Below are 27,824 nucleotides of genomic sequence, written 5' to 3'. Positions count from 1 at the left end.
CCCCTCGTGTCGGCGCAGGCGGGGAAGCGCCGCGGCACCGGCGCTGCCGCTTCCCTCCCCTTTCCTGCCGCTTCCCCCGCCGCCGCCGCCTGCGCTCGGGCCTGGATCGCCGCGGTAAGGCCGCCGCGGGGTGAGGAGAGCGGGCGGCGCCGGGGCCGGGGCCGGGGCGGCGGAGGCGGGCGGGCGGCGGTGCCCGGCGCCGCGGGAGCGCCCCGAGAGCCGCGAGTGGGGCTGCAGCCGCCGGGCTCTGCTGGGGTCGGGCTGGCTCCGGGGCAGCCCGTGAGCTCTGTCGGGGTCCCCGCCGCAGATCCGAGGTGTCGGTGTACGCGCGTTAGCCCGGCTGGGCAGGAACTGGGTTTGAGCCTCCTCTCTCTCTCTCTCTCTCCGCCGACTGAACAGGGAGCCTGTATCGACTGGGATCAGCCGCTGGAAACTCCGGGTAGGTGGGATGAGTCCAGGCCTCCGTCCCATCCCAGCGTGCTAAACAGTGAGTAGTTCACACTGCTTCAGCCTGCGCTGACTGGGAGGTAAGAACACTGTGAAACCAGCACACCGCTACAGCTCCGGTGCCTTTGCTGCTCTTCAGAGCATCTTACTCCTTCTTGGTAATATGTAGCATCTCGGTTTGTCCCTGGGTTAGGTCATGCAAGCAGCTAGGCTTTAAAAAATTAAGAACATTACTTAAACAGTGAAATATAAGGTTGACATTGAAACTGAATGTGTTGGCTTTTAAAAGGAGACAGGCGAGAGTATAAATGTTGAGCCTCTGGGAAGAACTAGGACATAATGTTAGAATTACATTTTTAAGTGCGTTTCTTTGGAACAGATTCAATACGGTGGAACAAGAATGAGAAATAACTTGGATGCAGAAATACATTGACCAAGTTTGACCTACAGTCGCTTGACCACAGTGTCATTAAATCCTCCTTGTAGGAGGAGGTATTTTGCTCTACCTGATGGGTGCACTGGCAGCATCTCAGTGCTGTAACTATGACTGCAGGTGGAGAATGGGGAATTAAAAAGTATATTGAAAGAGTCACTGTCAAATGAGTATATGTGAAACAGGTGGCTGAGTTTCTCTTGCCAGCTGAGTGCACGTCCTAGTTGTTTACAAAAGACTGTTTGGGAGGGGACAGAGATTGAGATGGCTGTCAGCAACCACAGCAGTGGAAGCTGAGCATTTTTTATCCAGGCGTGGGTCACTATCCCCATTTTAGTACCACAATTATTTTATGTTGTGTAGTCCCAGAGTGCCAGTGCTGTTTGTGGAGGGTGATTGTGGAGGAGCAGAACAGCTCTGGTCTGTTAAAAGATGATGCTGGCTTGCTTTGAGGGGGACTTCCAGTCTTGTGTCTCAGGCAGTGGCTGAAATAAAAGTCCTTACTTAAGCAGGGACTGAAGCCTGTGACTGTAAGATGTGGGGTGTTGCACTCTGGCTTGAGATCTGGCTCTAGTAAAAGGGTCATTGCTTGTCCTCAGCCCATGTGGTGTCAAGGGCATGGGAGCTGCATGGAAGTGGCTGATGGTGTGGACTGTGATAGAGCTGTCTCATGCTGACTGCCTTGAGTGCTAGCTGAAGGGTAGGAGTTAATATGCACACTGTGGAGAAGAGCTTTGGGGATGAGATTTGTGGCCTATATCTGATATAACTCTGTTCCTTGCTGTGCTTTGTCAAAAACCAAAAGGATGAATTTTGGGTGAGAATGTTGCAGTCTCGACGTTGTGACAGACTGCAGGTGCCATACTTCAGAAATGTTAAAATGTTTGCCAAAGTAACCTGAACAGTGAATAGGAATTAATTTTTGGGCAGTTTTGAAAGCTGTTTTAGGGTATATCTTTGCTCTCAAAGAAAAAAAAAAAAAAAAAAAGAAGTCCTTAGTATATCTGGGCCCTTCCTTTTCAGTCTCAGGAGAGAGGGAGGGAGGGTTGTCAGCTATGTGTAATTTCCAAGGCAATTTGTAGAAAGCTGAAATAAGTTACGTGACCCAGAACATCAGTTCCTATCACTACTACAAAAGTCCACACTGTGTATTTTGGTCATCCTGTGTTTGGTGGCAGTCACCTGCCAGGTTCAGGAAGCACAAGTTCCCAATGTGCATAAGTAAGAAACAAGGTGCCCAGGGGCAGCTTGTTCCTAATCCTGGTGCTTAGTTATCACCAACTTAATAATGAAAACATCCTTGTTAATGGCTAAAGGCCTTAATAGCATAAATTATGTTTTTTCTTACCACTGTCTAACTGCATGTCTTAGTTAAATGTTGCAATAATTCGTATCTTTGGGTGTTGGTTTCTTCAGTTGGTTGAAACATTTGTTTCTTAAGGCTTTTCAATTAACATAGAATAAATGCAGCATAAATGCCTATTTTTAGCCATTCAGTGATCTTCTATCTTTTAAAAAAACCTCAATGATCACATAGATGCAAGTTGATCAGCTTGGAGCTCTTCTTATAAAATGAAGTTGCTTTTTCAGTAAATCTAACTGTGGCAAATATAAAAAGTAAGTCTTGCATTTCCTCAGTGTGGAAATTAATGTCTGTTTGTATTTTGAAAGCAGTTATTGAGAATTTGGGGGTTCTTGTCTTCTGGTTGGTATGTGTTTTCCTTACCCAGGTGCTGGGGTGTTCCACAGGCTGCTTAATGTTCAAAGTCATCCTGTGTAAGATCACTTTTTTTTATTTTTCAGTTCCTTTAATGAAGACCTGAATGGGGTGGAGAGGGAGAACCAGCTGTGAAGTTGCATCCATCATAACCAGCTCATTTCTTTTTGTAACCCTTCTAGTGGAAACAAATCACATTGAATCATGGCAGCAGACTCTATGGAAATTGATGATGCTTTGTATAGGTAAGATTGCCTGTTTTTGTTTTTTAGTGTTGCTCCTGACTTTTCAGGAACACTTACATTTACATGCAGTATTGTTATAATCTCATTAATCCCTCAATCTTTGCTTAGCTTCTCAGTCCTCATCACCAATATCTCTGTTACCCTCCAGACTTCAGGGTGTTGGATTTTTGACGGGTTTTTGTAGATTTCAAAAGAAAATATTTATTTCTTTTGGTTTAGTTGTAGTTTAATTTTTTAGCTGGGAGTGTCTTGAGATCACTTGGCATGGTAATAGTTCAGAAGGTCTCCACTGGGACAAATGGTATCCCTGTAAAAGCGTGGTGGGATAAAAAACTTCTTTGTATATCAAAAAAGAAAAAAATAATTTAAAAAATGCTTGTATGCAGAACAAATAAAGCTTCTTTTTAATTCAGTGCAATACTTCTGGTGTTGTGTCACTTTACTTTTTGTCAGTAGCCGCATTAAAGTTGTTCTTTTTCTTTGGTGAAAAAGGTGACATCTAGAATGGTGGAAGTTTAATTGTACAGTTGGAAGTTAGGACTTCTCCAGATTTCAGGATCTGACTGCACAAGCTGTGTTACCCTGTTTTGAAGATTTCTGATGACAAAGAAGTTCCTATGCATGCTTGTGTCATTAATAGTTAATTCCAAAATCTTTGTTTATCTTGAAGAAGTTTTGCACTGATTTAAAAATATAACTTTATTTATCTTCTCTAAAACCTGGCACTGACAAGGTCTGTACTAAATCCATTTTGCTGTATGCATTGTGAGTGCAAATCTTGTGTTTGTTTGATAAACATTTGAATTTTTAAGAAAATTTTTAATGAAGAGGAATTCTTGACTCGCTTCAATATGCTCTTGACTTTGTATCTTGTTTTGATCTGAATTTGTCTTTTGCTGTAGTCGCCAGAGGTATGTTCTTGGAGACACAGCAATGCAGAAGATGGCTCAGTCCCACGTGTTCCTGAGTGGCATAGGTGGCCTTGGTGTGGAGATTGGTAAGTTAGGTAACACTAATTTAGGAAGACACAAGTTGTGTGTAAACATACTGTCCCAGAGTACTTGTAAGCCTTAAATTTAAATATAATAAGCATGTCGGAACTATCTAAGTGAATGTATGTGTGCATGATTCATATTACTAACATTGCAGATGTAGGAAAGATCCTGGACTTAAGTTGTCATTTTACTAGAGCAACATTTCAAATTTTACTTTAAAATGTGCTTCCATGAGCCCAGATTGCTTTACCTAAATCTTGTGTCCTGGATGAAGGTTTAGGGTAGGTAATCCAAACTACTCATTTAGGCATCAGAATCAATGAATGTATTATAGGAATAGCTATAGCCCAAATTTTTCCCATGTATGAAATGGGAGGGTGTGTAGGAGAACAGAACTATTTGGTGAAAATGCATAACTGCCCTGATATAAGAGACTCCTTAACAAATTTCCTTACTCCTCATGAGCGAGACTTGTTTTGGCTGGTTTGTGCCTGGGGTATTACTCCTTCAGTTGGCTCTAGTGGTTCTCTGCACTAGATGCCAGAACAGAGTTGTGGGGTTTTGCAGTTTATTGTCATTACTATCTCTGTAATCACAATTGTGGGATGAATAGCTGACAAATGACAAATGTACAGAGTCTGTTTAACCTTGCTTATGTTATTTTGCTTTCGGGGGTGTTGTAGGAATGCTTGAGCCAAATGTAAAAGAGTAAAAACCCTTAAGCTATGAAGTTCTTAACAATGAAATACTGTCATTGTCCACCTGAAAAACTATGCATTTACAGATTTGCAAGTAATCTGCAATCATCCCTCTCTCTGTTTTGCTTTGTTTTTTCAGCCAAAAACATCATTCTGGCTGGGGTAAAGGTATGTAAAACAGTTCTGTTGTTGGGTATTCTTGGGTAAGCGTGAGAAAAAGGCAAAATGCTACTAGCTAGTTAATCTAAAGTTTCTGAATCTGTTTTTCAGTAGAATGGTTGCAAAACATTTGAGAACTTAGGGGTGAAAACTGGATGTTCTAGTGGTACAGTCAGAATCTCACATTAATGTCCACTGCACTCTGAAATAGTTCATAAAGTATTTTAACCAGCTGCTGATTAGATACTGAATCCTTTTGTACAAAGTGGCTTCTCCTAAATGGAGTGGTCCAAATTTGAAAGCCAAACTATTCAAAATACGTTATCATATTTTGTCATCCATTAGAATCTTTTTGTGTAGACATTAGAATGGTTGGGTGTTTTAATCCAGCAACTGTTTTTGTGCTGCTGGGATTAATTTTATTAGCAAGAAGCCTTTTAAAACTCTTTTTTCCAATAGAAAAAAATCAAATGAGTCCATAAATTTTCAGATCACAATTGCCTCTGTATCACAGTCTGGCAAAAATCATCCTTGATATTTAAGTGCTGTCTGTTACCACTGCAAATTGGGAGGAAAACACTGAATGAAGTGCATGTTGCAGATATGTTTTGCTCTCTCAAACAGTGAGAGTTTTCTTGGGAAAAGAGATTGGAAGAGCTTGTACTTAGGTGTGCTACAACAAAATCTTCTGCAGTGTTAGACCTCCAACATTTTATCTGGGGCTTAATCCATGCCTTTGGGGGCTGTAACCTTGTATATTTCTTCCAGCAAATACTTTTTGACCAACTTTCTTAGGCTCTTACAGTTCATGACACCAAGCACTGCACAAAATGGGATTTGGGGATCAACTTCTTCATCCATGAAGATGATGTTACCAGTCAAAGGAACAGGTTAGTGAAGTCTTTGGAGTGAGAGAGGACTGAGCTTGGCAATCTCATCAGGATCAAAAAAAAAAAAAAAGCAGTTTGTTGTCCAAGAGCTAGTAGTACATATCATAAATACCTGTTAAACCCTTTCTCTGGAGTTGCTGGCTGTGAGTACAGTGCCCAGGTAGATATTAGAGGAAGTCTAGACTGGGACTGAGGTTCAGAGTCACATGTGTCACTGCTTGTAATGCAAATTTAATAGCAGGGGCCCGCATGCATTTCTTCCTTGGGCTTTCTCAGCCCCTCTACAAGACTGGACAACAGCCATGACAGCAGACCATCCGTGAGTCCTGTGGGCTATTGGACACAGCAGTTTTCCTCAGACTTGCTAGGAATTGAAGTGTGAATAAATTAGTTGTTGGTTGTTGCCAGGAGACATTATGAGGGTCTCTTGTAGGGCATATGAAGTATGAAATTCTGTATTGAAAATACAATTTTGTAGATGCATAAAAAATTGAAATTTGCTTTTCTTTCAGGGCTGAGGCCACACTTCCTCGTATTGCAGAGCTCAATCCATATGTCCATGTAGCAGCATCTACTGTGCCACTAGATGAAACCACAGATCTGTCTTTCCTAAAGCACTACCAGGTATGTCACTCTTAAAGCAGTTGTATGTGTATTTGTGTATTTTGCTCAGAGCATACAATTTGGATTTTTTATGTAAGTAAATAGAATTACGAACTTTGAAGTTTATTTTGAGATGGTGTAAAGAAAAAAGTAGGTCTTGTAGTTGGACAGATGAAGTCTTGTACTTGGTTTTTTTCAAGACTGAAACAGTCGGTTTGTGTTCCCACCACGTTCTTAGTACACTTACTATGGAATTTGCTATGACAATAAATAGCTAAGTGGGGTCACTGTGCAAAGCTTTTTTCTTTGAAGCTGAAACTGACCTTTCTTTGCAGCTACGTAGCACAGATGTTCTACATATATTCTGTGTGCTGTATTCCAGGCAGCAGAAGCTCAGGCTATATAATTAGATCGTTCATGTATGTATGTAATGAAATGTAAGTGCCTCTTGGTGGAGTGAGGGCACTTGCAGTTGTTCAGTCAGCTGTCTCCTGCCTGTGTGCATGGCTCAGTCTGAGTGGCTTACTGTATGGCTTACATACAAGCACACCAAGTTTCTTAATGTCTCAGCTACAGCACGCCATGTGTAACTGAATAGGTTGTTGTGCACGTGCCTTGGAACCCAATACTGTCCTAGGCAATAAAGGAATGCGTGTAGAAATTCTGTGTCTGCACTCTTATGACCACAAATACTGGAAGCCTATGCAGACTTCTTGGTGTGCACTGATGAGTATTTTTTTGTATTTGCTAGCTTTAATCCTAAATTTCAAAATCTACATTTTTGCTGAGATTATCCATAACTGTTTTGGTAAATATTCTAATTGGGTTTTGAGTTTCACAGCTTCAGTTAGAAAAAAACCCCAAACAAGCCAAAACCTGGGAATTTGCTGTTCCTGCTCTTACTCATTTTGTTTCCAAAAGTTGTGAGGTAGCAACCAATCTGCTTTAATGAGGAAACTTCATCAGGACTGCTTTCTCTTAAGTGTGGAGGATAGGAGTCAGGATACCTAAGTAACTTACTTTAGGTACTAAGTTTTCCCATAGCCTGAAGATACTGATTACTTTCAGTGTCTTAGAAGTATTTCTGTTCTTGTTCACAGTGTGTCATATTGACTGAAGTAAGTCTGTTGCTGCAGAAGAAGATTAATGACTTCTGTCATGCTCAGCAGCCACCTATTAAGGTAATAGAAAAAATGCAACACATGAATAATCTGTAGAGTGGGTATTCTGGACCTCCAGGGTGTTCTTTCCAAAGATGGAGAAAGCTGGTTATGAGTACATTATTCAATGCAGATGGCATGTTGATGGAGCAGCAGGAGTTTTGGGAGTACAGTGCTGCTGCTGGTATTATCTGGATACCAGCACAGGTAACCACAGCTTGGTCCTTAATTAAAAAGCAGTTGTGTTGAAGAAATAGTTTGTATTGTTAACTCAAAATGGTTCTAAAAGAATGTGCTGAAGGACATGCTGAGGATGGATGTAAGGGAAGTAGAAATGGCAGCATTTCACAGTGTGGTCATGTTACTCCTGTGTTGTAAATGGGCTCAGAAATTCTCCTCTAGGTTCAAAGTCTGTTGTCAGTGCTGTGCTGTGTAGTCAGTGGCATGAGTACACAACAGATATCCACTGTAGAATTAAACCTGCTGGCCTTCAACAAGGTCCATTGTGAGGTATCATCTTTGGCTTGTGCTGTTCTAAGGATACTCACGATTTTTACTTTCTCTTGTAGTTCATCAGTGCAGATGTGTATGGAGTATGTTCACGTTTGTTTTGTGACTTCGGTGATGAGTTTGAAGTGCTGGATACAACAGGAGAGGAGCCAAAGGAGATCTTCATTTCAAATATAACACAAGTAAGGGATAAAAGTTATTGTGTTGCTTTTACTGTTTTTGAAAGCACTCATTATTGGCCCTTTGAAAAGGAGAGTGCCAGAGTGCTTCACTTGAGCAGCCTGCTAATCAGTGTAAAAATGGCACTATAGGAGAAGCAAAGCTACTTTGATTACTTTGTTCTTACCCTTGCCTCCTAGTTGTTACTTACTATGTAACACACAATACCGATTTTTTTAATTGGAGAGAGAGAGAGAAAGAAAATGAGATGTAGAAAGAAGAGGAAATAATTTTGGTGTGGGAATAGGGTAAACCTATTCCTTAGAGGAAGTGTGAAAATAGGTGTGAAGAGCCCTTTTAATAAGAAACTGCAGCACTTACAGATGGGTTACTGGAATAATCAAGGGCATTGAGAAGATATTTTGAAAAGAAATTTAAAGTTATGTTTTAACCTACCAAAGCAGAGGCAATGAGAAGGAGATATTATTGCTAGTACTTCCAGTGCAGAATGTTAGGATGTCCATTTAATCTTGTATTATTGTTTTATAAAGGGAAATTCCTTCAGGTTCTTTTTTCAGTTCTGGAAGTTGAGACAGTAAGCTCACTCATCCAGCAGCAAATCTTTTGTCCTACCTCCAGGCTAGATATAATAATAACCAATTTAGGAGAGGTTGTATAGCGAGTTGAGTTTGGTCTGGACTAAAGCTTATGGTATGATGATTTGGGTAGCCTGTTGCCTGGTGCCTTTAAAAGGGAATGGATGACTTGATTGTTCTCATTAATTACATAAGGAGTACATAACTTGAGTTTCATGGCTTGTGCTGATTACCTGCCAAATCAAGAAATGAATATGTATTTGTATATATGTTCTGTGTTTAATAATCTGATACTTAAATTTTGTTATATCTCCTTCCACTCTGAAGTGTAAAACTGATGAGAATTAAAACTCAGTGCCGTCAAGTGGCTGTTCTTGTCACATAGACAGGGTCAGGGTGGCACTGTGTTCCTAAATGAGAGCAGAATTTTCTCCAGTCAACTCCTTTGCCCTTGTTCATTGTCTGTGGTCTACTGTGATTAAGTGCTATGCTTAACTGAAAACTTTTTCTTACACTGGGTACTCAGGAAGGGATGAGGGAAGACTTTGCAGGCCAGGCTTGCTTGCAGATCCACCAGGTTATAGCCTGAGGTGCAGCACAAGGTCTTGATGAGCTGTGTTCAGACTGCAGTGAGGTCTCTGTGTGCATGGCAGATTGCCATCACATCCCAGAACAGGATGAGATGTTGTCTGAAATTCCTGCAAGTGTAAGCTTCTCTCTAAGGGTATTGGACAGAAAGGAAGCATAGAGTAATAAGGACCATTCACAAGACTATTTTTTAATGCCTCTGAAAATTTCTTTGCACATAGGGACTATTTTTAGTTTGGGAAAAGGGGATAAATCTGCTAGTATTTTAGAATATAACAATGGATCTGACTGATAAGAACTAGCAACTGCAGTTTGCTAATAGACTGAGAGCTGGAAACAGTGAAAATGAGAACGTTTGTGTTATAGAAATAATGTTAAATTGAAAATCATAGGACTGGAAAAGCTGTCATAGGTAACTCTCTTGCTGTGACAGGAATGGGATGTTAAAAGTATTAGAGACTGCAGTTTTAGTAGACAAAAAGCTGTGTGCCTGCAATACAACATGACCCCTTTGCACGGGACACTTTCTTCCTTGCTGACTGTTACTTTTTTATTTCAGTCAAATCCTGGTATTGTCACTTGCCTTGAAAATCATCCACACAGGCTTGAAACAGGACAGTTCTTAACCTTTCGGGAAGTTAATGGAATGTCCTGCTTGAATGGATCCACACACCAAATAACAGGTAAACGGCTGCTGACTCATTTACAAGGTACTTACTTTCTGTCCTGATTTAGCCACAGAAGTGTTAGTTGGTTCCTTTTGGATGCTGGGAATTTTCTAGTTTGCACATCTGAATGTCTGTTTGCTTGGAGCAGAAGAGAGAGCAAGTGGGTGGAGGTTGTTTGTGTTTACCTGTTCTGTGGTCTGAGACAAAAAATAGTACCCTTGAAACATGTGCTTGAATCTGTTTCCTGTGGGGCCTTGCATTTTGCTAGAACTGATGCTGCAGTCAGTTCCTTCCTCCTGTTCATGGCTTAGCTTTTGGTTTTAGTTTTCCATGAATTAACAATTTTTCTGTCTTTTTGCCCTGCCTGAATGATGCGTCCCATGTATGAGGGGGAAGATGTGACAAAATGCTCCAGCTGCCTTTTTGGATTGCCTGTATTTCTCATCACAGGGCTAAAATCCTACTCAGAGCAGTTAATACTGGACACTGCTGTGCACAGTCTAAAGAAAACTAAACGTGATTTCGTTTTTGTTACAGAGCTGTGGTCATCAGAATTCCTGTCAAATCTGCTGCCACTTAAAAAAGCTCATTTCATAACAGATCATGTGAAACTAATACTTTGTCCCTCTGCCAGTTTCTGGGTTAATCCTGTTAGGAGGATCAGCTGTGCTTTTGCTTTCAAAACAAGGTTGCCTGCTGCAAAATTGCAGCACAAAAAGCAGTGGCAAACCACCACTTCGTTGTATACACAACTGCAGCATCCAGTGACACTTTGAATTGTCTGTCACTGTTTATTCTCTTTTCAGTGGTGTCACCTTATTCCTTCAGCATTGGTGACACGTCAGAGATGGAGCCTTACCTGCATGGAGGCATAGCTGTACAAGTGAAGACGCCCAAGATGTGTTACTTTGTAAGTGTGTACTTGACAGAGCTGGGTTCTTGGGCTTTAATGCTCTGAGCACTGGAAGCAGAGTTCAGCATGTACATGTTTTCTAGAACTGTGGAATGTCCTTTGTTTGGAAGGGACTCACAAGGATCATGAACTCCAGCTCCTGGCGCTGCTCAGGACAGCCCCAAGTCACACCTGTTTAAAAATGAATCTTGCCACTAGGATGTAAAACATCTCTCTGACCATTTTTGATAAAACTTGCAGCAGATAATTATTTTTAGCACCTAGTGTGGTATGAATAATGAAGAGAGCAATGGCAATGCTAGTCAGAAAGGATATTTATTTCTTAATCTCTATAGGAAGAGTATTGTTTTGTCAGTAGCAGTGGCTGTTGTGTTCTTAAGTAGTGTGTTGTTGTCATGAATTCTGTTTTTCCAGGAACGGCTCGAGAAGCAGATTACAAACCCATTATGCCTTGTTGCAGATTTTAGCAAGCCTGAGGTAATTAGCATGTGGGGATTTGGGCATAAGTGCTGTAATAGTAGAAATACATGGATTGTAATCTGTAGCTTTATGTTTAGAATAATGTAATTTCTACTTTTTGCCTTTAATGCTGGGCTTTGTTATTGATGTTTGGCAAAATGCATTATAATGTCTAGTTAAAAGCAGATTACTGCACTTGCCAATTTCAGCTTTAAATTCTTTTGGAGACTCTTCAGTTGGACTTAACTGAAGAGGGTGCTGAATGTGTGTGAAGGATGTTGCATTACTGAGCAATAGTATTTAAAAAACATTGATAAAAGTTTTTTCCAATTTACTTTTCAGTGTTATTTTAAAACTTTTTTGAGCACTGTACTTAAAAGACAAGAAATAAAAGAGTTCAGATAGTTGTTTCTGTGTACTTCATTTGTCTCTAGTTTGTAACTGATCAACAGCTATTGTTGTCTTAACAGGCACCTTTGCAGATCCATGTTGCCATGCTTGCCTTGAACCACTTCCAGGAGAACTTTGGTCGCAGACCGAACATTGGGTAAAGCAGCAGTTCTGTGTTTGCCAAGCCTTGGAGCAGACAGATCTCTCCTTTGTGTGTAGTTACTGGCTGGCTGTGCAGCATGCTACCTTCCCTGTCTGGTACCTGATAGACCACACAGAAATGGAAAGATAAAAAATGTTACCTGATGTGTGTCTGGGTGTGTAACAAGGCTTTCCCAGTGCAGCTATGACACTTTCTGGGCCCAGGTAGACAGAAGATACTTCCAGAGGAACTAACTTTCTCTATTCTATTTTTTTCACATTGTGGGATTGATATGGAAAAGTTGTTTCAGTGATCTTGAATTATCTTGTAGTTCATGGATTTAAAAAAAAAGATTAAATAATTTGGGTTTAATTCTCAGTGTTTTTCATTCAGCTGTAGTTTGTGATGTGTGTAATTTTGAGTTAAATGAGACAAAATTACTTAAAAAATAGGAATCTTAAGACTGTATTTGTACATGGGCTTTTCCACTGAGACTCCTGTTCTTGAGCTAACCCTAAAATTTAGAAGTACATCTTGAATGCTCACTGTTAAGGATAATGTGAGATTCCAAACTTCCTGCTGTATCCATTGCTTTTTTCTTCCATTGATTGTGTTTCTAGAAGAACTCTGGAATGTTTAAGTCATCATTATTGTTTCTACCCTGGTGTCTAGATGCCTTGAAGATGCTGAGGAAATGCTGAAAATAGCCATGTCTATAAATGAAACACTGGAAAACAAAGTGAGTAAGGAATCATTGTCATTTTAAGTCACTTTTTAATGTGCTCATTTACTTGCCTAAAGGTCATGCTTTAGTTGTTGGTCCTTGTTCTCGCCTTTGAATCCATCTTCAGATGGATCAGCTGGCTGTTTGAAGGCCATGTGAGAAAATAGAATTGGATTTCAGCATGGGTTCAACTGAATGTTGACCTGACATGTAGGCTGATCCTGTGGCCATGTGAATCCAATTTTTAAACAAATGCATATGACAGATACAGGGTATATGGGGGATCTGTTTTGGCTGGAAACTTTTCTGCTAGCCAAGAGTGAAATAATCTGTCTTTTAGTGAAGAATAATGGTTTGTGAAACTGTCCAATACTGACTTGTTCACTGAGGGGGTAAACCTGTTCCTTTGTCTTACTTTTTAGCCTCAGGTGAATGGAGATGTGGTGAAATGGCTGTCTAGGACTGCTCAGGGATTTCTGCCTCCTTTGGCTGCAGCAGTGGGTGGTGTTGCTAGCCAGGAAGTCCTGAAAGCTGTAACAGGAAAATTTTCTCCATTGCAGCAGTGGGTAAGGCTGTCTTGGTTTTTGGATGGTTATTTTGACATCTTATGAATGGATAGTTGTTTGTAAATGGTGTATGATCAGAGTAATCTGAGCAACTTCTGTAACATGAAACTAAAAAAAAGATTGGAGACTATATTTAGAAAAAGTAGTGGTTTTATATGTACAATGAAAGTGCAGCCAGTTTTAGTTAAAATTTTTGGTTTGGGGTTCAAACAGCACATTGTTTTTCCACACTAGCAAAAAGAGCGTTGGCTTCTCACTGCATGCGTGCAGAGGCATGATATAGTGCAGATACTAGCTTAAGCTACTGTACATAAGAGCAGGGCTTTCAGACTCTCAGAAGAAATGTCGAGTACAGTTGGATTAAAAAATTCACAATCTTCAGAGTTTCCTATGGAGGGCTAATATGCCCATCAGAAGTCAAAAACTTGCAGCAAACTCACCTGTTTGAGTGATGTTTTTTTTTCCCTCTGTGTCTAAGTACTTTCTGCTGTCCACTAAAATTGTCGAGTGAAGTGTAGGGTACTAGATGCTGTGTAGTCTTCTACTGACAGTAAAAAGTTAGTGCTTCTAAATTTCTAGACTCTGTTGTTCATACAAAGTAGTTTTAAAATTAAAACAACATGAATGTTTTTCACAGGTTTTTATTTGATTTTTTTCTCTTTTTTTCCATTTTTTACAGCTATATATAGATGTGTTAGACATTGTAATGCCTCTAGAGAAGGTGGGCTCTGAGGAGTTTCTCCCACGGTAAATATAACTACAATCTGCTGGCTTATTTACTGCTCACATCTGAGTCTCAAGCAGGCATAGATGTCTTCTAAAGTTAATTCTGTGCTGTTTGCTGGAGGGGGCAGGTTTGAGGTTAAGAATGTGTGTCCTATTTCAGCATGGGATGAACAGAAATTGTAGACTCTGTCTGACTTCCTTAGTTCACGTCAAAGTGCAATTTGGCATCAATGGTGCTGCCATGATAAATAGCAGCTTAAAGTCTTCTGTTTTTGTCTCCTGTACCTGCATAGGGGAGATAGGTACGATGCCTTGAGGGCTTGTATTGGAGACTCTCTGTGCCAGAAGCTCCATGATTTGAATGTTTTCTTGGTGAGTATGACTGACAGTGTTACATGGTTTGCAAATGCTTTGTTGGTACAGCTAATGCCCACTATCCTCAGAATACATGAGGGCAGCTCTGACATGTGTCACTGCAAAATAAATGGTCCAGAATTGTAGTGGGAATGTCTTTGTGGTTTCCACTTACATTTCTGATTCTACAAATGTCATGTTCTTTAGGTTGGCTGTGGAGCGATAGGCTGTGAAATGCTGAAAAACTTTGCACTTCTTGGTGTTGGTACTGGGCAAGAAAAAGGATTGGTAAGTCACCTGTTAATCTTATTTCTCATTAGAAATACTGTGACAAGGAAGAATTAAATAAATGGACTACTAAAGTTGTTAAAAAGCCTAAGACTTCTATCAAGTTGATCTCTGCAGAGCATATAGTGGCTTTGGAATAGAAGGGTGTGCAATTAGAAGCAGAATACACTTGGAGCAGTCCTGCTGTATTTTGATTTTTAAAAAAAAATTAGTCAGTCAGTATATGCAGAGCTTTGGCCACAGTGGATGCCAATAGCAGTATTTTGTTTGGACATGTGTCTGTAGCAGTTTCAGCAAGATCATTGCTCCGTGTTACATTTTAATTGTAACTTCAGCTGTTGCTTTTGCCCCTTCTGACTTAGGTTACAATTACAGATCCAGATTTGATAGAGAAATCCAACCTGAACAGGCAGTTTCTTTTTCGACCTCATCACATACAGGTAGGCTTTCTTATTTAGTAATATTTCTCTGCTTCCCTGTCCTGTGTCCCCACAGAGGTCTGAACTTGTGAATGTCTGTATTTCTGTACAAAAAAGACTTAAAAGCTGTAATGAAATGTAGGGGGTTTTTTTAAACAGTGCCTAGAACTCCAATGGCCATCCAACTCATCACTACTATCAGTTGAATAAAATTGGCTTGTCTAATTTGTATTGGTGTTTTTGACTAATGAAATCTCTCAAATTTGACAGTTGGATGAGTACTGTATTGCATAACAGCCTGGTGTGGATTACTATGTCAGAAATGCTCCACTATACCATTGAAATTTGGGGAAAATAAAACAACAAAAAATAGACAGTGGTGGCAGAAGTGTTAATGATAGAGCTCAGTAGTGCTGCTGCTGCTGCTGGAACTTTACCAAAGTCGGTGTCTTTTGACTTAATTCAGTTTTCACAAAGCTGGTAAATAGCTTTGAAATGCCCAACATGTAAATTCAGTAAATGCATATGACACAGAAGCTGTTAATTCCTTAGAAGCAGAGAGAACGTCCTCTTACTCACAAACACAGTACAAAATAAAAAAGGTGGCTTAGATCTTGACAACAATGTGGAAAAAGGTTTCCCCTGCCCAAAAGCCAACAGTTAAATTTTCTGCCTCCTATTTATGTGTAGTAAATCTGGGAACAGATTGCACTTTGGATGATGGGTAGATAAATGGAAGGTGAACCCTGCGAGCTTTCAGAAGCCACAGGCTTGAGTGCTGATCCCTAGATAATTGTGGTATGGCTAGAAGTGTCAAGAACTCTATTTCAGTTTAGCTTCTGAAATTGATTTTGTGTGGAATACCTTGCAGTAATGTGATTATTCACAGGTGATTGATGTCTGTGCTGCACAGTTACTAATGGGTTTATCCTGAGGCAGTCATAAACTGCTCCCTTCTTTTGAAGACATTCTTATGAGAGGCACCACGTGGCATCAGTTTCAGTTACTTGATAAACCATTTAAGCACTTCTACCATGTGATCTCTGAAATACTAAATAAAACAAAAAATAAAAGTAGATGAATTAGATGTTTATCGGTGAGGGAAGTATATGATTAAATATGTAATTTATTGTATGTTTTGCATACTAACATTTCTGTCAGTGGATTTTGTCTGATCAATAAATGAAGTTGGTATTTCTGTGTCCCTGATGTTCTTTGTCTGCATATTGCTGATCTCTGTATTTATGCTTTCAGAAACCTAAGAGCTACACTGCAGCAGAAGCAACTCTGAACATCAATCCTTACATAAAGATTGATTCAGATATTAATAAAGTTTGTCCAGCCACTGAGAACACTTACAGTGATGAATTCTACACCAAGCAAGATGTGATTGTGACTGCTTTGGACAATGTTGAAGCCAGGAGATACATTGATAGGTAGGGGGTGGAAGGGGGAAGCAAGGGCAACTGTTAACTTCTGATGAGGGTGAGAATACTCTGGCAGTTTAAGGCTGAATTATTTAAGCATAAAAATACGTATTTAAATATAAAAGTAGAGGTATTGACTTTTACAGATAATTTCTAATGCTCATAAATCCACACATGCTGAGGCGTACAGTATCCTGGTCTAACCTGAATAGTTCTTACTTAATCTCCTTTTTTCCTGTAAGCTTTCCACTCTGCTGAAAGTGCCTAGAGACACCTCTGGTTGCACTCCAGTAATGTTTGCAAGGCAAGAACGTAGAGATTTTTCTGTACTCTGATAGTCTGTGTCTTTCCATGTCAGTCGTTGTGTAGCAAACCTGCGTCCTCTTATAGACTCTGGAACTATGGGAACAAAAGGACACACAGAAGTTATTGTGCCCCATCTGACAGAGTCCTACAATAGTCATGTAAGTCTTTCATTGCTCACCTTCTGTAGCTTGTCCCGTGATGCCCTCTGATTCTTTGATCATTTTTATGTGTCTTTCTAAAATAAGTGGCCTATTTGAGCTGCTGAAGAGCAGTACTGTTAGAAAATAATTACTTCCTTTCTTTCTGAAGAAAAACTCACAGGAAATAAAATTTGAGCAGTTCTTTGCAAGTGTGCATAAGAGTTCTGCTTGAATGGGAAAGGGGAAAATGAACCTTCAGGCACTATCATTGGTAGACACTACCTGCAGTGTCTCTCAGTTTAAAGTTCTTGCGGAGAAATTCACTGGTTAATACCACCATGAAATAGTGCCATGTGGACACAGAGACAGGATTTTCAGCATCCTAGTTGTCTTGTTAGGGTCTCCATAACGAAGTCTTTCTGGGTGACAGGGCATGTTTAATGTTGAAAGTGTACATGCAGGCCAGCTGCACATCTTGCAGAAAAGCTGGCTGGCAATTTCACCTGTTGTTTATGTTTCACAGTTCAGTTTTGCTTTCCTTATAAAAGAAGAATTGACAATGCTAGCTAGTGTTCATAAAACAGATTTCTAAGCATAAAAAGCTACTTTGTATTTTATAAGAGCAGCACTTTTTAACTTACATGATGTACAAGCTCTTGGTGCTAGTATTAGCAATTAACCTGGATAAACCTGCATTGACATGCAACCCTCCTTAATTACAGCGGGATCCACCAGAGGAAGAAATACCTTTTTGCACCTTGAAGTCTTTCCCAGCTGCTATTGAGCATACAATACAGTGGGCAAGAGATAAGGTAATGGCTTTCTGGCATTCAGCACAACTCCATGTGTGTTTGGAAAGGTGGGCATCTGATATACTTCTTGCATAATGCCACGTTTGTTCTTATTATTTTACAGTTTGAAAGTTCATTTTCTCACAAGCCTTCATTGTTTAACAAGTTCTGGCAAACCTATCCGTCAGCAGAAGAAGTTTTACAGGTAAGGGAATGTTGCCAGGGTAAAATATTGATGCTTTATGGATTTTGTTTGTATTTATTAAGGCCAGTGAGATTAGGGTTAGTTTCTGACTTTTTTCAGAAAACCTGAAGACTTTCTTGTCCAAGTCAGTAGTTGATCATGTGAACAGTATTTCTGGTGTGTCTCATAATTAAAAGCTTCTCCAGTACATGATGTAGAAATACCAGAAAGACACTGCTAGTGGGTGATTAGTGTGTGTCACACTAATGTGTAACTAGCTGGGAAAAATGAAAGTAGGACTGAATTTGAAATTATTCAAGTAGTAATAAATTAGATTGAAATTGTTTACTGTCTTTTTCTTGTGAGTCTGTGATGGCCTGTGGTCCAAAGTGCTGGTCGAAGCGAATGGGGCAATAACCCCAGTGGAGAGGAGCACGTAAAAGATAATATTTCACAAAGTGAACCTCTGTTTTTGCCTGTGAATTACTAGAAACATATTTACTGTTTGAGTGAATTAGAAGAAATCTTGTCTGTTTTAACATTTCTATGTTTCTTTATCTAGAGAATAAAATCAGGAGAGAGCTTGGAAGGCTGTTTTCATGTTATTAAAACGCTCAGTAGAAGACCCCGAAGTTGGACTCAATGTGTAGAACTAGCAAGAGTAAAATTTGAAAAGTATTTTAGCCATAAGGTAGGTAAGACCTATAAATGAGGTAGCACTAGACTGATGAGGATTTTAGAAAACTTGGTGGCCCTAATAACAAGGTGTCCAAGTCTTTGCACTCACTTCCATCTCTTCCTAAATAACAAATTATATTTGAAACTTAAAAAATGCTGCATCCCATTTTACTGTAACACTTCTAGGTCTGGTTTATTAACTCGCTCTTAATACTCTGTTCAGTAGTCTCTATGCAGTTTCTTGGCATTTTTTCCAGTGTTTTCGAGAGTATCAGGATTATCAAATCTGATATCAGTTCCAAAGTATCAGTCTTTTATTAGGCAGTGGGTTTTTATTTCCCACACTGTACTCCCGTTGCTGAACTCATCTTTGTACCCTGATTTTCTCAAAGATTTTTCTGAAATAAGAGCTGGTCTTTCTGACAGTGTGATTGACAGCATTGCTTAAAGTATGTGTGTAATTCTGTAGGAAAGATAAGATTGGGATGCTGTGGATTAATAAACATTCCTGTGCATACAGAATTCCTGGTGGTAGTTGTCACATTGAGAAAATACTGCATTCCAAGTTGTGAATCCGTAAGCAAGAATCCTAAAGTGACAGTAAGGTCACTAGCAGAATGCTTTGCTTCCTGGATTAAATGCCTTGCTTGAGCTTTGTGCAGTTGAGGCGACATTGTCATCTCTGTTCTGTGTATGAAATGGACAAGTACCCTATCTACTAGTACTTGTCTTTAAGCTGTCCATCTTGACAAAGGTGTTCCATGATTTTCTTCACTCTTTAAATTACTTCAGCTAGACAGGCTTGATTAAGTGTGGTCATGTCAATCTATGTGACAAATTACTAAAGATTCTCTTTTCCCCTAGGCTCTTCAGCTCCTTCATTCATTTCCCCTTGATACACGATTAAAAGATGGAAGTAAGTACAAATGCTCCTTTATGGCTCTTGTAAATTCATGGCATATGTGATGTTGTTGCTGCTCCTGGTTCCTTAGGATTTCATCTTAGGTCTGTTTTCCTACCAGGTTTGTTTTGGCAATCACCAAAGAGGCCTCCTTTCCCAGTGAAGTTTGAATTTACTGATCCTTTGTAAGTATGGTACTGTCCCAGATGCACAGTATAGCACCCTATAAAACTCACAGCAGGAAGTGCAAGGCAGTGGCTTTACAGCCCTGGCAGTTGGACTGGAATTGATAGGTGTTAGTGCACAGTCTTATCCTGAGGCAGATTTGGTGAGCAAATATTTTCACTGCAGATAATTTAACTTTCACTGACATGGGATTGGAGGGTGCTGTTCTGACTTCGTCTAATGTGAAATGGCTTAGAACAACCCATTTCATGTCTTATAGGGCTGCATAACTACTGAGTTCTTGCTGTCACACCTCCCTGCCCCCACTGTCCACATCATAAAATGCAATATGTGCCAAATGACCTAGTGAAGGGACTGCTTTCCTTGTTCATCACAATTTGGGTCTGATCTACATGCCTTGGGTATTACAGATAATTTTAAAAATTGATGTGGTTGATGGATTAAGCAGCTTTTGTCTGCTGTATATCTACAATTGCTTTGAGAAACTGGATCACTGTTTTTAGTTTGAGTGAAAATTGACATCAAGGTAAATATCAAAGTAATTCTGAGATTAAGCTTTTTATCGTATTGATGTTCTGTGAGTATTTTTAATTGTTTGCTTGACTGCAAAGGTTAAGGAGATATGATTTTCATAAAATAACTCCCCATTCATCAAAATTTGCTTAGTTTTGGGGACAACTTCTGAGTCACTCAAAATGTGCTATTTTATACTGTGTACACTGAAGGATAGAAATTCTGTTTCTCAGTATATTTGTTCAAGATCTTGAGCATGACTGTAAGCCTTTGGGCAACTAAAGTAGAAAAAATCAACCAACCAAACAGAATTCTTTTTTCTTTAGGCACTATGGCTTCATCGTGAGCACAGCAAAACTCTTTGCAACAGTGTACTGTGTTCCTTTCACAGAAAAGGTAATCCAGGCTGTAACAGTGTTCCCTTAACTTAACTCAGTGTTCAGTTTTAGCTTGATGTCCAGCTGCCAGTTCTTTTTAAGAGCTGATTAAAGTGATTCTTACAGTAATCTGTCCTTCAGCACTGGCTGTTTGGCGGCTGCTTACACTCATTTTCTTTATTTAAATCCCTAACCTGGAGAAGAAATGATATTTTCAGTAAGCACTGAACTTGGGAATTATTATTTTGATGCAATATAACAACTGAACTGAAAGAAAACCGCTTTAAGGCTTTTTTAAAAATTAAGTGTCTTAGGTATGCTGTGGGGGGGTTTACTTTTTACTGCTTTACACTCTCTGCATTGCTTATCCTTTATTTTTTTCCTTGTTTGTTTTCTGATTGGACTTTCCTGTAAGTCAGGTTTACACTTCTGTTTAGTTTTCAAGTGCCAGGCACTTCACACTGCTCTGGTTTGCTGTGGCAAATGAATTGTCACTTGGTGTTTTAGTGATGATATTTGGCTGAAACATCACTGAATATCTGTGGGACTTTTGGGGTCTAGCAGTCTTTGAAATCCTATTGTATTTGCAGTCTTTTTGTGGAGGCCTTTTTCAGTTGATGTGAATTTAAATTATTTTTCTTTAAAATAACAGGACTTGTCAGAGGAAACCATTTTGGGGATTGTTTCATCTGTGAAGGTACCAGAGTTTAGACCTTCAAACAAAGTAAGTGTGATATTTAATTTAAAGAAAAAAATATTCTGCAAGCAGTGTCCCACATTTTCAACTACTGCATTGATGCTAATGAGAAATTAACACAAACTGTAATTTGTCTTTTGGAGAAATAAGCATGAGTTAAGGTTAGAGGGAACTTCTGAAGACCACCTAGTTCAATCCTCTTGCTTAAGCAGGGGAGCTAGAGCAGGTCATCAAGGATTGTGTCCCATTGGGTTATGAGTATCTCTGAGAACAGAGACTCCACAGCCTCTCTCTGCTACCTGTGCCACTGTTCAACCATCCTCAGAGTTTTGTCTCGGATGTTTTAGTTTGTTTCTTTTTCTTAGAAGTATTTTTGTATGTTTCTTAGGGAATTTTATGTGCTTCAATTTGTGCCCTTGTGCTGTCACTGGGCACAATTAAAAGAATTTGGCTGTGCTCTCTGTACTTCCCCCCCAAGAGATACTTGTACACATTGATAAGATCGCACTGGCCCTTGTCTTCTTCACTCTGAACCATCGCAGCTCTCTCAGCTTCTCCTCATATGAGAGATGCTCCTGTCCTTGAATGTTCTTAGAAACTCATGGCTAGAGTTGATCCAGTAAATCCATGTCTCTTGATCTGGGGAGGAAAGCCTGCAAGGAGGACAGGAAATTTACAGCACACCTGACACTTGTTCTGTATAAAGCTCATGTATTTCATTACTCAAACACTGCACACACTTGCAGGTTGTACAGACTGATGAAACTGCAAGAAAACCAGATCATATTCCCGTCAGCAGTGAGGATGAAAGAAATGCTATTTTCCAGTTGGAGAAGTCTATACTATCCAATGAAGCTCTGGAAAGTGAGTAGTGCAAATCAGCTTCATAGTTTAGTAATATCATGCATTTGCATTTACCACTAGTGACATTCAGGTCTTTGGATGAAGCAGTTCTGGAGTTCTGCAAGAAGTAAGCTGATACCTAAAGCTTTCTGAAGTGCCGTACAGATACCTGTCCTGTTGCTTGACATTACCCTGTGGTTCCGTATTTCTGAGATTCCTGGAAGTTTTAGGGCTTTCTGTTATGCTTTTTTGTAATTTTACAACACGGATGACAGCAAGCAGGCAGCAGTGGGGAATAGAACTCCTAAGGGGGAAGGGTGCTGGCTGGATCCCAGATGGACTGCATGTGATTTGGGCATAAGAAGGCTGAGAGTCAATACTTACAGCTCTCAATCTGAAATGACCCAAAATTGTAAAGGCTGTTAAAAGTCTTCCTCAGCATCTTCTAGATTTAAAAGGAGGATGCTCACATCCCATTATTGTGCCTGGCCACACAAAGGGGTAACTGGGCAACAACTACATGCAAGCTTTTTTAGCCCATGAATCCAGGAGAAAGATTAGTTTATCCCTAACTCATCCCATGGAGTGTCAACCCAAAACGCTGATTCCAGTGCTACTGAGTCCATATTTTGAAATTTTTGCAGATAACCTAAGCTTTAAAAGGGAATTCTCACTGGAGGGAGCTTTAGTGAGATGGGGTGTATGAAAAACATCCCTAGGAATATTCAAAATCTATTCTTGGTGGTGCAAGGAGAGTAAAATTACAGAGCTCAACTGATGTTTATTTCATTATTCACTTTTAGCAAGTGGTATTGAGAGGGGCATTTCCTAGCATAGGAAAACAAGTAAGGCACCAAGCTCTAGGATGTGAAATTTTTAGTTTGCTAAGGTTCTAATTCCTTTAAATTTTGTTTAGGACATCTTCAGTTTTCTAATAACAATTTTTTCCTTTTTTTTTTTTTTTTTTTTAATAATGAGCAGCTGACTTGCAAATGAAGCCCATCTCCTTTGAGAAGGATGATGATAGTAATGGGCACATAGATTTTGTAACAGCAGCATCAAACCTGCGAGCCAAGATGTACAACATCGAGCCAGCAGATCGGTTCAAAACAAAGCGCATTGCTGGAAAGATTATTCCTGCCATTGCAACAGCTACTGCTGCAGTATCAGGGCTGGTGAGATTGATTTTTAAAATGCATATTTCTTTTCTCTTACTGTTTCTTGCCTAAAACTGCTGTCTGTTGTCTGGGTATTGATTACTGCTACCCTGACAGAGGCTCATTTAAAAAAAATGGATTTATTTCTTGTGTACCAATAGCAAAGATCATGCTTGGTTCTAGATGTGGTTGTTGAGGAATACATATAGTGCAGGTAGCTCAGTGTGGAGCTGCAGTGCCAGCCAGAGACTGGGCTCGGGGTGGGAGCCTCAGGCAGAGGTTGTGAGCTGATGCTGACCATTTGCACAACAAAGGGCACAGGGAATTGTGGCCCAGCCCAGTGACTGGACACCTGTCTCTCCTGAGAGAGACAGCAGGAGCCAAGGATGCAGCTGGAAGACCCTGGACACAGGGTTGGGCACACAGACTGTAAGGGTACAAAAGCCCAGGTAGTCCTTTGTTCAGGGCCCCTTGTCCAAGGCACCAGCTTGAGTTGTTACTCTGTTGCTACACCATGATAAGATTACTCAACAAAACCAAAGTCTGAGACTCAGCTGAGGGAAACCCAGGGTCCAGCCAGCAAAGAAGCCTTGTCTGGCTGTGAGAATGGGATGAGTGGCGAGGCAGTGATTGAGAAGCTGCCCATTGCGAAGGGGATCCAGTCCCAGCAGTGAAAGTCTTTGGTGGTGTGAGTGTGGCTGCTGGAGTGGCTCCTGAATGGTCAAAAAGGGAAATTTCCTTAACACGGTGAACCTTTGGTGTTTTTATTTTTGATTTGCAGCACAGAAAGATGGCTTGGAATTCAGCATTTTGGTTTCTTTTTGGACATTAATACTAATTTTCAACAGAATGCCACTGCCAAGAGTGGAAAGGATCTGTTCTCTAGTAGTTCATGTTCATGCAGAACAGAACCTCATGCTTTGTGGAGACTGCATGAACCAAACAATTTTGGAAGAGTACTACATTAAGAACAGTTTTGAATGTTTTAAGTATTTCCCTTGGCTGCAACAGAATTTATTTCTGTGGCATGGTTGGTTGCATTTCCATGTTATTTATTCTGCTGATTGGACAAAGGCTGATCCCATTAACAAATTCCTTGGTAGTTGCTGGCCTCTTAACTACACTAGAGTTGATAATGCTTAAACCTAATAAGTAAATTCTAATTTACTGCAGGTTGCACTGGAACTCATCAAAGTTGCAGGTGGTTACCCAGCTGATGCATTTAAGAACTGTTTTCTGAACCTAGCCATTCCCATAATGGTCTTTACAGAAACTGCTGAAGTAAGAAGAACGGAAATCAGGTAGGAAGAACAATGTCAGAAGGGCAAGGACAGTACTTAGAAACCTACTAATTGATGCTTAGAACTTGCTGAACCATTTCAACAAATGTGAAGTTTGAATAGTTGCTAAATCCAGACAGCCACATTAAGGCCCTATGTAGTCAGGTAGCAGAGCTGTGATGGAACCACAGCTCATGGCCATACTCCAGTTAAGCATTCTAGATGTTCAAGGGTATTTTTTTGTTGTTTAAACTTGGAAGATGATGAATTGCTTCATGCTTGCTATCAAACTCTGCTGTCCACTTAAATGTGTACTGCTAGAGGTGTAAGTGATCCTGGTAATACTGCCAAGAGTGTCCCATAATGCATTGCCCAAGAATTTCCTGTTTGGAAAATGCAGTTCGTATTCATCTATCCTAGTTGAAAAAATGGTGGGCTTAAGGTCTTAGTTTGGTTTTCAGTGGAAGCCGTTACTTAAGAGACTTTAAAAATCTAGAGAAGGTAGATGTGTGTCACTGTTCTTAGGAAACATCCCGGACACGCTTTTGCATCTTGTTCAATACAAGTGCTATTTTCCAGTAGGTCTGAAAAATCAGTAACTTCATTGTCGGATACCACGTTCACTTAGATATCTTACTGTGTCTTGTGCTTAGCAAGGTCAGAGAGCTGGAGAAATGGCAGCAGAGAGGGAAGAGATTTTTGCTGAAGAATAAACAGTAGCACATTGCCAAGAAGACATGGCAGTTCTTTAGTACACTTTTAAAAGGAGTGACTGAGTTCACATTCTAAAAGTAACGACCTTTCACTTTTTAAAACAGAAATGGGATATCATTTACCATCTGGGACAGGTGGACAATTTATGGGAAAGAGGATTTTACTCTGTTGGACTTCATAAATGCTGTCAGAGTAAGTTTTCTACAGTCCGGGGTTAATACAAGACAAGAGGAAAGGAGTTTCTTGTTTTGGGTTGTTGAACTCTGTTCTGTTTTTCTTTTTTATTTCCATCAAGTTACTGTTCAAACCAGAATAATTTTAGTAATAATTATTGTCAATGGTGATGTCTTTAAGTAAAAGCATCCAAGCCCGTTTCCAAATTCCTTGTTAACTCAGTTGGCTCAAATGTATCTTAATAAAACTTTCTGTCAGCATCCCTGCATTAGCAGCTTTTCTGGTTTGGATCCTATGGATTTGAAGAATTAGCTGTAGTATTAGCAGCAGTAGTATCTGCTGGTTTGGGCAGCTGTTCTAGTCTTTTAACAAGTTTCAATTTGTGAATTCCAGGAGAAATATGGAATTGAACCAACTATGGTTGTACAAGGAGTCAAAATGCTCTATGTTCCTGTGATGCCAGGTCATATTAAAAGATTGAAGTTGACGTAAGTATAACTGGAAAATTGATTTAGAGATGCAATATAAATTATGTTCATTGCTTGTATCAAAAGGACGTGTCTGACAGTAGTATTTTCTCTCAAAGTGGTTTCTAGCCATTTATTCTTTGGAAAGAAAAAAGACATTTTCTTACTTTAAAAAAAAGAAAATAAAAAAAGAGGAAGTAAATTAACTTCTGTGATGAGGAGAGGAGACTTGCAAAATTCTGCTTTAGCTGTTGAATACCAGAATGAGAAAGCTAAAGAAGTCTGACAGTAATTTTTGCAGGGGAAAGAATGGTTCAAGCAGAGCAAGACTACTAGAACCTTTTGAAACTGGCTTAAAACTGATGCTGATGTTCAGCAACTTAGCTCTGAAGGAATAATGTATTGCTTGCAGTTTAAGATTTATGGAAGTCTGTTCAGTTATAGTAATTGCTTGAAATTCTACATCACTTCAGCCCTTTTAAAAATTATGACATTCACAAAGGCTTTGCAATACTGCTTACAGACAGGAAATGGAGGTATTTCACCCTGGCAGTTTGGCAGGATGTGGAGGCAGGACATTGAGTTTTGACTGAAGGCCTTTGCAAAATAACAGCCAGATCTCATCCAGGTTTTGTTCTGCCTTACACCTGTGGATTGAGCTACTTTAGCTCAAAATCTGTTCCTTACAGCTCTTGTGAAGTGTCTGCTAGTCAGTGCTCACAGGCTTTGCTGAAGCAAGTGGGTGCAATGATCAGTACTGTTTTGAAGGCCTGCCAGTAGGTATCAGGCAGAGAAGTATGAGTAAGCTACTTCAAACTCCTGGGAAGAGAAGAGCTGCTAAGCTGTAGAGTGCCTGGCATACTAAGATGAGAGTTTACAGCCTGTCTCCAAAAACATTGCTTATATGCTTTCTCTTACAGCTGTGTAAATTATATTGAATGACGGGGGTATGTAATGAAGTCAGATTCATGGTATGAAGCCTCCTTCTTCTGAATATCAGGATTTTTTACTACTCTGAGACTTTATTGGGCTGTGTTTGTCAGGAAAATGGAATACGATTTTGCTGAAGCTCAGGTGGAGGAACAGCTTTTGCGTGCAATATGGAGGTGGCTTATTCTCTATTTTAATTTGGTCTGTAGTATGCTGGGCCAGTACATATTGCTGGCAGTGAAATTCTTCCTAGTCTGGTCCTGAATTCTCACTGCAAATTCTCTTGGTACATTTTTGAACTGTTCTTCATTTCTTTATAGGATGCAAAAGCTTGTGAAACCATCAGCTGATAAGAAGTATGTGGATTTGACAGTATCATTTGCTCCAGAGACTGATGGAGAGGAAGACTTGCCAGGGCCACCAGTGAGATACTACTTTGTGCAGGAAGACAATTGATGGTAGAGACACAAAAGTCACTCGTGGACCATTTCTTCTGGGAGTGTGCTAATTTTCAGCTATTAAAGATGGTACTATATATTTCTTTTTGGTGAAGCCTTAATTAAATGGTGAAAATCAGTGGCTTTGCACTGAAGACAAACTGGATTTGTTTCTTCTGCTCCTGTCTTCTTCAAGCCTGTTTGCTCAAAGGAAGATTGGTCACTCCATGAGATGGAATGTCCAGTACAGTCCTTACCTTAAAAGCAAGATTTATGTTGAGGAAAGCAAGAAGAATGGTGAACCTAAGAAATGGTCTCCATGTGCAAATTAGGCAATTTGCATTTGCTTAGGGAAGACTGCAAAAAATAGGAAAAGCACCATTTTATGATACTCCTGGTGTTCTAAGAACATCTTAAATTCCTTTCATATGTTACTTTACTCTCAAACAAGAATTCCATTCTTGCCATCTACACATGAGATTTAATCCATCTGAAAGCTTAAACTCCCACTTAAAAGCAGAAGAACTGCTTTCTTTTGTGGCTGGTTAGTGATGCCATGGTCAGCACAGCTGTCTTGTGTCTGTCTCAGCATGGAAAATAGGGAGGGAGTGTAAATTGTCAAAACTCCCCTGAAGTCCAGAGAGCTGGAATTGTTGATTATCTGCACTAAGACTGTTCTTTGTGGAATACTGCAGTATGGTGAAAGTGAAAACATATCGGAGAGCCGAATTAGCACTTTCAACAATAAAACTTGGTCTTCAACAAATAGAAAA

At 39.9% G+C, this 27,824-nt stretch overlaps 1 protein-coding gene across 2 annotated transcripts; it reads left to right on the top strand.

Moving 5' to 3' along the window:
* Positions 1–19: 19 nt before the first annotated feature.
* UBA6 (ubiquitin like modifier activating enzyme 6) lies at positions 20–27,824 on the top strand. Of its 2 annotated transcripts, XM_066317761.1 has the most exons (34): positions 20–130; positions 400–527; positions 2,780–2,842; positions 3,745–3,839; positions 4,675–4,703; positions 5,490–5,584; positions 6,097–6,208; positions 7,288–7,368; positions 7,917–8,039; positions 9,760–9,883; positions 10,675–10,778; positions 11,196–11,258; positions 11,711–11,787; positions 12,445–12,511; positions 12,919–13,062; positions 13,742–13,809; positions 14,082–14,160; positions 14,350–14,430; positions 14,793–14,870; positions 16,104–16,285; positions 16,635–16,740; positions 17,445–17,534; positions 17,638–17,718; positions 18,260–18,388; positions 19,240–19,291; positions 19,398–19,461; positions 20,302–20,371; positions 21,005–21,076; positions 21,796–21,913; positions 22,874–23,067; positions 24,223–24,350; positions 25,148–25,235; positions 25,611–25,705; positions 26,935–27,824. In XM_066317761.1, exons 3-34 carry the CDS (start codon positions 2,802–2,804, stop codon positions 27,068–27,070), a joined length of 3,066 nt encoding a protein of 1,021 aa, XP_066173858.1. In that variant the 5' UTR covers positions 20–130; positions 400–527; positions 2,780–2,801; the 3' UTR covers positions 27,071–27,824. The 2 variants fall into 2 exon arrangements, with proteins under 2 accessions (XP_066173858.1, XP_066173859.1); XM_066317762.1 differs by lacking the exons at positions 20–130; positions 400–527 and adding an exon at positions 2,513–2,656.

Source organism: Sylvia atricapilla, chromosome 4 (assembly GCF_009819655.1).
Source record: "Sylvia atricapilla isolate bSylAtr1 chromosome 4, bSylAtr1.pri, whole genome shotgun sequence".
In the NCBI taxonomy this organism is placed as follows: Eukaryota; Metazoa; Chordata; class Aves; order Passeriformes; family Sylviidae; genus Sylvia; species Sylvia atricapilla.
Note: the sequence above shows the minus strand (reverse complement) of the source record. Positions and strands in the feature narration are given on the sequence as shown.